The sequence below is a fragment of the Piliocolobus tephrosceles genome, chromosome 7 (genome assembly GCF_002776525.5).
Source record: "Piliocolobus tephrosceles isolate RC106 chromosome 7, ASM277652v3, whole genome shotgun sequence".
NCBI classification, from domain to species: domain Eukaryota; kingdom Metazoa; phylum Chordata; class Mammalia; order Primates; family Cercopithecidae; genus Piliocolobus; species Piliocolobus tephrosceles.
In genome coordinates this window covers 8,266,980-8,280,816 of record NC_045440.1, presented here as the reverse complement: position 1 = coordinate 8,280,816, position 13,837 = coordinate 8,266,980, and the positions used below count along the sequence as shown (strand labels likewise).

Here is a 13,837-nt window from a genome sequence, read left to right as displayed (position 1 = left end):
ACCATTTCAAAATAGTATTACAGAAATACGGTGAAATGTTATGCAATAAGAAAAGAAAACTCATATTTATCTTGGCTTTAAATATACAGTAGTACCCCCTTCTCCTCAGGGATACATTCCAAGAGCCCCAGCGATGTCTGATGCTGCAGACAGTCCAGAATCCTATGTATCCTGTCGTTTCTGGTACAATCACATTATACAGGGCAATGGATATGCTGGACAAAGGTGGGATTCATGCCCTGGGTAAGACATAGCCCAGGGAGGATGGCAGATTTCTTCAGGCTATTTGGAACAGTGCAAACATTTAAATATGTTGTTTATTTCTGGAACTTTTCATTTAATATTTTCAGACTGTGCTTGATCACAAGTAACTGAAATTGCAGAAAGGGAAACCTCGGATGAGGGGTCGGGGGGACTACTGTACTTAGCATAGTAATATTTCAACGTTGGATGTGATTGCTCAGGACCCTGGGAAGAGGAAGAATTAGAGACCTGGTCTCAATCCCACATGGGACACCTCAGCAGGAGCCCTGATTCCTAAAGGATGAATTAATTGTAAATGCATCATGAAGATACTATGGATACGTCGTATCTTTTCTCCTCTTGCTTTTTAAAAAATTATTATTCAACTACTTCCAGTTTAATCAACATAAAAATAATCTGCAGAGATATGGACATGCAAAACAAAACACCAGAGTCTCCTAATTAGTGATTTCTCTCATCACTAAATTATCTTCCAGAAACAGTTTGTGCATAAAACTATTAAAGGAATTTTTTTTCTATTATTGGTAATGGTTCATAAATAAAAAAGGTATATCAAAATTACTTGTAGAGTGCTGAGAGTTCTATAGTTAATCACCTTTTCCTTAATGAAAAATAACTTTTGTTAAATTTATTTATTGAGTTATCACCTTTTAATTAGTTAAATGTGTGCTATTTATACATGCATTTCAAGATAGAAACTTGTCACACAGATGAGCGAAGCTTATGATATGTGTTTTTATTCAAGCAACTGCCTTTTGAAAGGTAATTTATTTCCTATTTTCTTCCATTTATCTTAGTATTCTAATTAAGATCTATTTTAAAATTTAGAAAATGTTTAGACATAAGACTACAAATCATAAAACATTTCATACAACTCTTTAAATAACATGTATTTTAGGTGAGATTTTCAAAATACTTACAATGATAAATTAATGGCAATCATATAAACTAAAATAATCCTAATCAGAACATACAGATTGAAATAACTGAGTTAAAGGTATAATTTTCTTCTGTGATGGCGGCCTCATCACTTTGCAACATACACAATGCCCATTCAAAGTTAATGTGATATTTTAAGAAAGAAAAAATAATGAAATTAGGGTTCGTGCCTGTGTATATCTGTGCAGGCCAGGACATCAAGTTTTAGAAGCTCCACAGACCCGCCTTGACTTTGCAATAAGAACCAGGGCTTTTCTTGGCTCTAAGTAGAGGGTAATAATAGCTCCCCCTCAGGGTTCTAATTAGAGCCAATATATGCAATTTTTTTTTTTTTTAATCTAAAGCACTACGTGGGCAGAAACTGTTGTAAGGACTAGGGATGATCACACCACATGCCTACCTTTTCGTAACTGTTAGGGACAAACTGCTCCAAAAAGCTTCTTGGCACTGGCGACATGCCCCGCAAACCCCTCTGTACTGCCCACCCCTCCCCTGAATGCCCCGCACTTCTTCTCCGTGCTGTTCACCCTTCCCCCAAGCCTCTTTACATTTCTAATCCTTATCCAAGCGCTGAGGAGAAGCCGGCAGACTTCACTCATCAGGCCTTACTACAATAAGCAAACCCTAATTACAAACCATCCAGACCACACAGAGGGAGGTCGTGAGAAGCACGAACAAACTTTACCTACACCCTCCTCTAAGTTCCTTCATCTAGATGCTACCATAAACATCACAAGGTAATATATGGCAAAGTTAACCAACAAACAACCCCAGGGTCTCTCTCCCCCATATAAATCCCTCATTCTGTAAGCTCAGGGCTGCCTCCTCTGTCTGTGGTGGAGAGCTGGCAGGTTCGATAAACTTACTCACGTGACTTTGGGTCTATTTGTCCTTTCTCTTGGCTGACCTTATACTAATACAAAAATGCTACCAGACGGCGTTTCAGTTTGTGGGATTACACTTGAAAAATAGTTAGCCAATCTCTCCATCCTGTGTTTTTATGAGGACTGAGATTTTATAACTGCAGCTATAGTTATCAGATGACATTGGAACTTCAGGCCATCTGGAAGTAAGAAACCTTTACTGAGTTGCTAAAATCCACCTGAAAAACTATTTGCACATCCTGGAGTTTGACAGCAATGCAGTGATCTAACCCAGAAGTAGCATTTTAAGCACAGTCATTCTTATTCCTGTTATATTTGAAATGCTGATTTTGTTTCTTAGGAAAGACAAAATGAAAATATAAGCAATTTGTTATATAATTCCCATTAGTTTACAGAGAACCCCCCGTTTCTGCAATTCTCTCCGACCTAAAGAGGTAGGAGGTAATTGGTAGAGAATTTGTACCATTTTCCATTTGTATCATTTATCATTTGTATCATTTTTCTTACAACACTTAGCAATACTTTTTTCAGTCATACATATCGTTTTCAAAATTCATTTGGGATTTTTGGTGTTTTGAGGTTTTGTTTTGTTTTTTAACTTGTTTGTTTGAGAAGGGTGTCATTCTGTCACCCAAGCCAGGCTGGAGTGCTGTGGCAGGATCACGGCTCACTGCAGCCTTGACCTCCCAGGCTCAAGCGATCCTCCTATCTCAGGACTACCGGATCCTACTGTAGTCCCGAGTAGCTGGGACTACAGGCGCACACCACCACTCCTGGCTAATTTTTGTATTTTAATTTTAGAGATATTGTTTTGCCATGTTGCCCAGGCAGGTCTCCAACTCCTGGGCTCAAGCGATCCTTCCACCTCAGCCTCCACCGTGCTCGGACTAAGAGGCATTTGGATGTGTTCATCCATGAGCGAAAGTGGTTTTGTTTGTTTTCTTGTGTTTCTTCTGTTCTTTCGTATGGAACCACTCCTTCTGCTCAGTGTTATAAACTGTTGCGTGGAGCAATACCCACTTGGAATGGGAGGGCTTAAAGGGACTACAGTGTGATCCTATAGCTGAGATGTTTATTTCTTAGCAGCAATCACACATTAGAAAACAATTGTGTCTCCACTTGAGAATCTGGGAAGCCTCTCACCATAGGGGAGCACCTGCTTACAGCGTCTGTCAGAAACACACCTGAAAGCCTCCCTCTCTCAGACACCACCTGTGCTTTGAGCTGTCATCCTTCTGCATAATGTTAGTGCCCCAGCATTTTTTAAAAGAAAAATAAAATGTGAGGCTTAAAACCCAAAGCATCTTATTCAATGCATCTCATAGGCCTTCAGCAAAAGTAATAGGAGATGAGGATTAGTACTCTATATTAATAGCATAAATTGGGATTTATGAGTAACTAAGATTAATTCTTAAAAGCACCCATAGGTATGATGGAATTGGAGAAGGCGAGTCCTCTGTGAACTAGGGGAAAGGCTGACCCAGGGCCCTTGCGACGCCTGCTGTGATCCCACACACAGAAGGAAGCGGAGCTGGGCAGCAGTGGTTTTTATGTTGTCTCTGTCTGCTGCTTTCCCGAATGGTCATTATCAGAAGGTCATCGAATCTCCTTAATGTTCATTGAAAATGCATGTTTTTTTGTTTTTTTTTCTAAAGAGATGAATATTCTAAAAACTACTGAAGGATCCCCCGTGGTCCACAGGATGAAGAAACTTGACTTTGAAGACCTTTAAAGTCAGGTCCTAGCTTAGGTTTCCAGCCTGATTTAATTTACTCAAAACCCCCTAAGAGCAAGCAGTAGGAAGCCATCTCCTCCTTTTTCCTCAACGCCGCACCCTCCTTTGTGTTTCCAAACCTTTGTTACTAATTCTCTTCACTCTTTGAAATACTTCTCTTTTCCTTAACAGGAGAAAAGCCACTTCTGTGATGTCTGTTACTCAGGTGTTTCTGCATTAAGATGAGTGTCCAGCACAGTAACATCTTCATATAATGCTGACTTTCAAAGAACAATGTGCGCTCCGTGTTTCCCTAAAATTAGTGATAATTTTCTTTTTCTCTTCTTTTTTTTTTGACAGAGTCTTGCTCTGTCGCTCAGGCTGGAGTGCAGTGACGCAATCTTGGCTCACCGCAACCTCCGCATCCGGGGTTCAAGCGATTCTCCAGCCTCAGCCTTTAGAGCAGCTGGGATTACAGATGCCCGCCACCACATGTGGCTAATTTTTGTATTTTCAGTAGAGACAGGTTTTCACCATGTTGGCCAGGCTGGTCTCGAACTCCTGACCTCAAGTGATCCTCCTGCCTCGGCCTCCCAAAGCACTGGGAGGGTGATAATTTTCAAAACACAACTTCTAAAAGTGTGGTTATGACATTTGAAGAAGACAGACTAATAGCTAAAATAATTTTTCTGAAGAATTTATTGGGAGACGGGCTCCCACTTGAGCACAATCGAATCAATCGAATAGTAGAAAAGTTACTTAAAGAGACAATAATTAAGTGCTTCAGTGATTCAGGATTTGGGAAGGGATATCTGGGGTGCTATTTCCTGTTTGTTTTCAAATGATGAGCCGTTTAGAGAACGACAGCTAAGGTCACTCTCCGTTTGTCTTCAGCAAATTGGCCCGTGACTTGAAAGAGAAGAGAACTAGGTAATCCTGTGTGCCTCCTGAGGAGTGGAGTGGGGTGCGGGAACCTCCGACGTGAGTGAAAGTTGGTGAAGTTTGTCTGCAGAACACTCCCTGTAAATGTCTGTGACGACTGAGGAGATTTAGAGAATAACGCACATGTTGTGTTGATTTCGACATGTGCCACTTAAAGGTGGGACAGGCTGTGAGAAATGCATCTTTAGGGGATCACGGCACCACGCAAAGATAACAGCATGCACTTCAGCGGCAGGCCAGTCTCACGAACGCAGGCCTCCGTAACAACTGTTTCACTACTAACGGAGTGTTCCAGTGAGACATTAAAAGCTGAAAGAGCCAGCATCTTTATACAAAGACTGGAACGGGGTGTTCCAGGTAAATATTTAAAAAGCTGAAAGAGCCAGTGCCTTTCTACAAAGAGTTTCCCCAGGCTTCTCCTGGGCCTTGAAGCATGACCAGGTAACAAAGGAATTCTTCACAGGATCCTTTTAGGATTCAACAAGTTTTATTAGCAGCCTGAAGAAACTCCCCAGACCTCCACAAACAAGTTTATGGGGGTCTACAGGAACGCCCCAAACCTTTGTGATTTAGCAGGCGACAAAACAAGGTTAATCACCCCAGCACTGGACCCATTTAGATTCAGTAAACTTACTGAGGCTCCAGAGAAAGGTCTTCAGGACTCAGACCTTAGTTATAAGTTTTAAAAAGTTAATCACTTATATCTTTAAATAAATGCACACTTACACATAGACATATAGCTTAGGAGGTATAAAAGCTCTAAAAAACTTTGGAATTTTGAGTTGATCTGGTGATAATTTCCAGTCTTTCTCCCTGTAACTAGTTATAGAAATAAAACCTCTCTTCCTCCTCAGTTCATCTGCATCTTGTTATTGGGCCGTGAAAAATAACAGCTCCACCCTCAGTTTGGTCCAGGAACACTTACACACACCCGGATAGTACAGCCTGCTACACAATTGAGCCATATGGTGTAGCCTATTGCTCTGAGACGACACATCTGCACAGTATGAGACTGTACTGAAGACTGTAGGCAACTGGAACACGAGGGTAAGTATTCTCGCATCTGAACGCTTCTAAACATGGAAAAGGTAATGCGTTGCCCCGTAGCACTGCGACTGCTAGACGTCACTCGGTGGTGGGAATTTTCAGCTTCATTATAATTTACAGGACCACGTTTATCTACACGGTCTGTCATGGATCAAAACGTCATGCAGTGCGTGATTGTTCTCTGTTCTTAGCTTGTCATGAATTAAACATCATTTAAATAAGCACTAGGTTCATCTGGAGAGGACACCCTAATCAAATTCCTTTTACTAAATTATTTTTTAAATGACATAATTTTACTCTTGTTGCCCAGGCTAGAGTGCAATGGAACAATCTTGGCTCACTGCAACCTCCACCTCCCAGGTTCCAGTGATTCTCCAGCCTCAGCCTCCCGAGTGGCTGGGATTACAGGCATGTGTCACCATGCCTGGCTAATTTTGTATTTTCAGTAGAGACGGGGTTTCTTCATGTTGGGCAGGGTGGTCTTGAACTCCCGACCTCAGGTGATCTGCCCGCCTTGGCCTCCCAAAGTTCTGGGATTACAGGTATGAGCCACTGCGCCTGGCCAAAATTCCCTGTTTTTAGAGAAGCACATTTGATACATACGTATGCCTTTCTTGTCTTCTCAGCTAAGATCACCTTTACTTAAAGTCGTCTATTCTGAGAAACTTGAGGCTTTGCTTGTTGGGATTAAAATGTACCTTAAAAAATGCAAAGGTTTGCCTGAGTTCATTTTTATATAGAATGGCAGAAGATGAACACTTTTTATATCCCCCCACCCTGAGGAAAGAACCCATCTATAGACCACTGTGGATCCTGGAAGATGGCACAGAGGTTGGCTTTTTTCTAAGAAGATAATGACTTTGGTCCTGACTTTGCACCCAATGCAATCTCCACTTCTCAGTAAGGCAACCTAGAGGCACAGATTTTGATGACTTCCACAGCCTGTGGTCTGCTGAGCGTTTAAACAGATAAGCAGGCTAAGGGTCTGGTCCTCTGCTCAGGGAGTGGTTTCCTGTAATCAATGGCTCTCATGTAGATACAAATTTAATGTTAACATTTTTTCAAAAAAAATCCAAGTTATTATGGATATTTGGTAATAATGCATTCCAAAATGTATGCCAATTTTTCTTCAGATGTAGAAGACTGTTTCTGTCTTTCAGGGTGCCTGGAATCCTGCCTCATTCCAGAATGAGAATGTACAAAGTTATCAGATCTTTTATTTTTTCTTTTTTTTTTTGAGACAGAGTTTTGCTCTGTCTCCCAGGCTGGAGTGCAATGGCACGATGTCGGCTCACTGCAACCTCCACCTCCCGGGTTCAAGCAATTCTCCTGACTCAGCCACTCAAGTAGCTGGCTGCGCTACTCAAGTAGATTACAGGCATGCACCACCATGCCTGGCTAATTTTGTATTTTTAGTAGAGACAGGATTTCTTCATGTTGGTCAGGCTGGTCTCGAACTCCCAACCTCAGGTGATCCGCCCACCTTGGCCTCCCAAAATGCTAGGATTACAGGCATGAGCCACCACGCTCAGCCAGTTTTCAGGCCTTTGAAGAGGAGCCATTCACAGGTGTGAGCATCTGCAAAACCACTGCCAAGTTGATACTTTTGCAAGGAAAACTTCCTTTTACAGGGAAGGCAGTTAACATTATAAAACACTCAAAAAGATAAATTCATTTAATATTCACTGAGTCTTTACAACAATCTCAAAAATACAGCAGATAAATCATCCTCTCTGTGCACAATGCAGGGAAGAGTGATTTGCTCAAAGTTGCCTGATTGACTGACTCTGGCTCCACGTCCTGCCTTCCTAAATCGTAGGGGCCCTTTGAGCTGTGTCACCCACCCTAAGGAATTACAATAGTTGGATTCCTTGAAAGAGCTGCATTGCTCAAAAGCACTACATCTGCACTTCATTATGATTTTGAAGGCATAAAAACTGTTCTAATTTGGAAAGCTTTTTGATAGGTGAACTAATGATATTTCTAACTTACTTGCGCATTTGAGCTTATGTATAGTTTTTCCAGTCTTTTTTATTCAATGATACTTGAAAGTGGTGCTATTAAACAATCTTTTAAAAGTGATCTACTTGTCTTCTAATAGATGAAATCAACAGATTCAGCCTCAATATCTTGTTCTATTGTTGTATATTGTCTATTTTCTTGCACATGGTCTACATATGCTAAACACATGTGAGAAAAACATGAAATGTACACGTTTCATTGTTTATAAATTTATATCAAAATATTAAACACCAGCTAATTATATGCATGCTAATGCATTTACAGCAAAATGAAGTATTATTCAAAATTTGCCTTGAAATGCATCAAAAATATAGCGTAGCTTATTAAATGGCTAGAAAAATAACACATAGGCATGTGATAAAGGAAATACTTTGTAAGTTTTCATAGTGGAAGCTAGGTCGTGTATATTAAGGTGCTAAATTATTCCAGTATTAAAATTATTTCAATTTTGCCATGTTCGAACATTTACACGACAAATTGCTGTGAGAAACATGATCTTTTATTTGATATGGCCTTGGTTTATTTTCTAGACTAGCTAAAAGAAAAAGCATCATTGGATATTTCTGTTAGCATGTTAGTTTCATTGCAATGGGATCAGAGCACAGATTAACTGCAGGCTGGGTGCAGTGGTTCATGCCTACAATCTTAGCAATTTGGGAAGCTGAGGCAGGGGGATCGCTTGAGTCCAGAAGTTCAAGACCAGCCTGGGTAACATGGTGAAAACCTGTTTATATATATAAAAAATTTCCAAAAATTAGCCAGGCATGGTGGTGCATGCATGTAGTACCAGTTACTCAGGAGGCTGAGGCAGGAGGATCACCTGAGACCAGGGAAGTTGAGGCTGTGGTGAGCTATGATTGCGCTCTGGGTGACAGAGTAAGACCCTATCTCCAAAATAAATAAAAAATAAATAAATAAATTCACACCTATACAAAGAAATGCAGATCAATACAAACAATACAATTTTCCATGTTGAATAAGTTTATGTAGTTTTAGTATCAAACAGTGCATACCTTCACATGTTGGGAGAGAACCTTCAAACTGCAACTGGGAACTGAGCTTGCAGGTCAGAGTGTCGGTCCCCACCAAGGTGTACCCGGGGTGGCACTGGTACTTCACAAAATCTCCTGGAAGAGTCAATACAACAAACCAGGAAATTGTGTGTGACCTTCTGAATGTGTGAAGGTGTTACACATATCAGACTACGTAATGAATTAAATCAACTTGCAAATCTTTTTAGAAACTGTGTTGGTATTTTTTTTTAGTCTTTTAAAAATAGTACCATTTTAAGTTCTTAATTTATAAAAATGTTCTATTAAGCTTAGCTGATATTAGTACTGAAATGATGGGCCAGCTTTTCTTCCTTGACTGATGCATTCATGTTGGTTCCCCTTCCCCAGTGACTGCAGACAGAAAAATAAAAATAAAAATAAAAATAAAGGAAAACAGATGCTATGGTTTAAGCAAGATTGTAGAATCGAATGGCTTTACAGCATCCATGGAGACTCATCTCTGACCTTGGCCTACTTAGCACAATGTTCCAATTAAGTAAGCCAGGGTGAGGACAGCAGAAATCAGGTCACATGGTTTGACCAGCGGTCTGAAACACAGGGGAGAGTTTTATAATTGGGGCTGAAAAATCCTGGGTTACAATAATTATACTATAAACATATGCCATCACTGCCTTCTCAGTATGACCAGAAGAGTATTTAATAAATTAGATCATTAAAATAAAATGATAAAGCAGAAATCCTAAATATCACTCAATATTTTCTCTTATTATATCCCAGTTTCAAGGAAATGTCAATGTTATGTAATCATCCTTTTAGCCACATGATTAAGATTTTTCTCAAGTGCATGAATGCATCCCCCTAACCAAATGCAGATATCTGCCCATGTCTGTCTAGCAAATACGATTAGCAAATGTTGTAGAGGAAAAAAATGTTCAAACTGACATCAAAATTCAAATGGCAAAAGAAAAAAAAAATCATGGTAATGAAGAAGGACAGACATTTTCTATTTGATACATGACCTCTGCATAAGTTCTCAGCAATACTTTAAGGATAGTTTGCTTTTTGTTTTCATTTTTGTTTCTCTGACAAATTACTCATTAACTTGTCTGAGTAATGATTACAATGAGAAGTGGGTGTAAAAAAATGTCATGTTGAGTTCATGGTATTGTAACAAAGAAAATATTACCTATTTCAAAATCATCATCCTCAGTAAGCATTTCTGCCTGTGGAACCGCTGGGGGAGGTTGACATTTCTTGAGCTGAAATGCTAAATGATTAATGGAAAGAATAATAATTGCAATTACACTCGCTGAATAAACACAACTATTACAAAAATTCACTTGACAGTTGTTATAATGCTTAAGTATGCTGACTGAAATGTCTATAGTCATGAATCATAGTTTTATAAAATTCCCAAGCTTCAAATGTTCATATTATTATTTAATGCCAAAAAATAGTTAAAGCCCAAGGAAAAAAGTGTACAATTATTTTTTAAAGTATAGCATTTAAATAAACACACTTTACAGATGTTTGGAATTCTGCAGGAAGAATGACTCAACAGTCAACCTGACTCCCTGTCCATGTTTAGATTTGCTAACATCTGCCCTGTTCCTTGTCCCAAGGAATTCTGTGGGTGGCAGTGTTCGTGAGAGATAAGCGATTGATTGATAGATGTCCTGCATACCAGTTAGAGTGCATTCCCAGGATTATTGGAGGTTTGCTTTCACACCATTTATAGTTACATGACATTTGCTATAACATCTTATCTTGAGACAGGGATGAGTAAATCTATAAAAGGTATCAAATCTCTTTCAAGGGTCTTCATCTCAGAGCTTCACTTAGGATACATGTATCTTAGAATAAATCCAAGCTTATTATGATGTGAAATAATAAAGATATCATTAAACAAAAAAAGGACCACAGGAAACAGTGGCCTCCAATGCAAGAGAATCATATATGCCCTCGGCTGAGTCAAGAAACTTCAGCAGGAAACACCACATGGAATTCTCAGTCTTAATTACCGGAGTGAAAATCAACTGACCGTGGAAATTGAGGACAAAGAAGCCTCCATTTGAAAAGTCGCTGTGGAACTTGAGCAAGACTTGGTTGGTGGAACTATATGCTGTTTCGAGGGCTGTGTTGCCACTGAAAACTCCCAGCTGGGGTGAGTTCTGATCGGGACCATCCCTAGAAAGACAGAAAGAGGCGGCCGTCTAAGTATATTTACTTCTGAGTGAGATTAATGGAAACTTTGGCTAATGAATTAATTTTTTTTATAAAAGCAATAAAACATATCCATTCTCTGGATACTGTGTTTGTAAACATCAAGATGTTGAATTTCCACAAAGTTGAGGAACCCTCCAGTCTCTGTCTTTCATAGTTCAGCAGGCGCTCGGCACTGGTCAAATGTCAACAGCAGCACGCCTTTCCTCATCCATGTTGCGTGATTTTTGTCATTGTTTCATCAAGCATATAGGGAGTTTTGTAAGCACTCTTTCTTTTACCAGAAAGAGGTAAAACTGGCCAGTCATGGTGGCTCTCACCTTGAATCCCAGCATTTTGGGAGGACAAGGTGGACAGATCACCTGAGGTCAGGAGTTCGAGACCAGCCTGGTCAGCATGGTCTTCTGCTTCTACTTGCCCTGGCCACTGGCTTCTGCTCCTGCTTCCACTGTGGGCTCCGACAAGAGTGCAGCCACACCACACACAACATGCACACACACACACAGACACCACACACACAAACACACATATAAGCCACACACAGACATATACAAGCCACACACACCACACATACACACCCATAGAGACACACATCACACACAGATACACCCCACACATACCCACAAACACACATCCTCTACACACACACACAGATACAGACACACAGACATAATTCTGCCTATTTCTACCATGCAGCAAAACCCACATGTACTATGTGAAATTGATTCACTATATCTCTGGATTTCGTTGGTGAATTTCTTCTCTAGTATCTACAAAGTTTATTCTAAATATGTGCCCTGTATATAAATGGCATATGTATGCTAAGTCAGAATTGTTTATCATGATTACACATATTTTGACTTGAGAGGTTCTCATACCAAACAGCAATGTAATCGTTCACAGCTTCCGTCTGTAACAGGGTGAAGTTGATGTAAACTCCATGCCCGGGAGGCACGGTAATGAGCCAAATGCAGTCCTTCAGGATCGGATACTCATCAGGAAAGCCAGGGGAGTAGATGGTGCCATTCTGAGAAGTCACGTTGTACCCACAAGGGGCTGCGAAGGAAGCCAAGAAAAAACAAACGCCATACAGCTGATTTTAGAAAGTAGAAAGCTAAATATTTGACTCCAAAGTACCTTAGCCAACATTTTTCCTGAAGGGAAATAAGTGAGAAATATTTCTGAATGACCATTTTGTCAAAATTACTCCCCTAATATTTGAAGAACTTAGAAGAATTGTATATCTAAGCTAAATTATCTCAGTTTTATTTAATATATTCTCCATATCTTCAAAATTCCTTTAGGACAAATTTATTCTTCTATGACTCAAATAAAATCCTTAGTTATCACCTGTGACCCGCTGATAACCCATTCGAGTGTCCAGCACAGTGAATTATGGGGAAAGTATTCATAAATATGTAACTGCTTTTTCTAACTCACACTGCTAGACCCTATTTATAAGCCATCTGAAACAGTTTTATCTAAGTCTATTTGCCTTAAAACAAAAACATTATCAATTCTTTACTTATCTTACTTCTTCAGATATATACCCGAAGAAGTAAGATAATGTAATGTAAGATTATGTAAGTGATGTTTTATGGAAGCATTTCCAGTTTTTACAAGTGTTCAACAACTTGAAGAACTACCACAATACCCAATTTATTTTCATTTTTGTTAAGAAATGTATATTTATTGTTTTAATGGTAGTTATTTTATTTATGGAAAACGACATGTCCAAGTACTAATGGAATAACCTGAAATATAGTCTTTAATTCAAACACAGTGCATCAAAGTCATAAAACTTTGAACCTTGAAATCAAACCAACAGCTAAGAGGTGTGAGATGAGTGTTCACAACTCTCCTCTCTTGAACCTTGAAGGGCTGCCACAGATGGTATAGAATTTAGGTGGAGGAAAAAGTCCCAAATACACAAACAGATAAACAAAAGAAAAGTTTAATAACAAGTGAGAATATACCGTGAGGTAGGATATGATACATTGCTGAACTGCGCAGATGTGTATTGATTTGAAAAGAACATTGGATTGAACTTGGCTGGAGATTTGGATCCTTTCATCAGAAGAAAGGACTATATGTAGAGACTATTTTAGAAGTTTCACAGCATCATTATTACTAAGTGAAGTTTGGAGTCACACAAACCTGGATTGTAAGCTGGAGAAGCAAATTACCCCTGGGAGCCTCCATTTCTGTAAATTCTATGAGGTCAGGGTCTGGGACACTCCTGATGCTTGTCATCTGTAACATGGGACCACACGCCAGGCACGGTGGCTCACTCCTGTAATCCCAGCATTTTGGGAGACTGAGGTGGGTGGATCACCTTAGGTCAGGAGTTCAAGACAAGCCTGGCTAACATGGTGAAACCCCAACGCTACTAAAAATACGAAAATTAGCTGGGCGTGGTGGTGCACACCTGTAATCCCAGGTACTTGGGGGGCTGAGGCAGGAGAATTGCTTCAATCTGGGAGGTGGAGGTTGCAGTAAGCCAAGATTGTGCCATTGCACTCCAGCCTGGGTGACAGAGACAGTCTCTGTCTCTAATAATAATTAATAATAATAATAATGGGACTATAAACCATGCTGTCCCCATAACAAGCTACTTTGGTCTCCTATTGGCAGTGCACTTTTCCTCCCTCCAGACGTCGAGGTAGTGTTCACATGCCTTTCTTCTATTTTCTGCCAAGGCAAATTTGTCTCTTCCTTTGAAACTCAACGCCTTGTCACTGCCTCCTTAAAGTCTTTCCTGGTTGCTCTGGCTTTAGAGGTCCAGTATC

General features: G+C 39.9%; 1 protein-coding gene across 1 annotated transcript in view; it reads right to left on the bottom strand.

The window, feature by feature from the left end:
• CSMD1 (CUB and Sushi multiple domains 1) overlaps positions 1-13,837 on the bottom strand; it is a 2,063,566-nt gene that overhangs the window by 167,061 nt on the left and 1,882,668 nt on the right. The window contains exons 43-46 of the mRNA XM_026453909.1: positions 11,927-12,104; positions 10,867-11,012; positions 10,012-10,092; positions 8,826-8,939 (exon numbers count right to left, since the gene is read on the bottom strand). Coding sequence (XP_026309694.1) covers positions 8,826-8,939; positions 10,012-10,092; positions 10,867-11,012; positions 11,927-12,104 — 519 coding nt within the window. The remainder of the gene's footprint in view (positions 1-8,825; positions 8,940-10,011; positions 10,093-10,866; positions 11,013-11,926; positions 12,105-13,837) is intronic.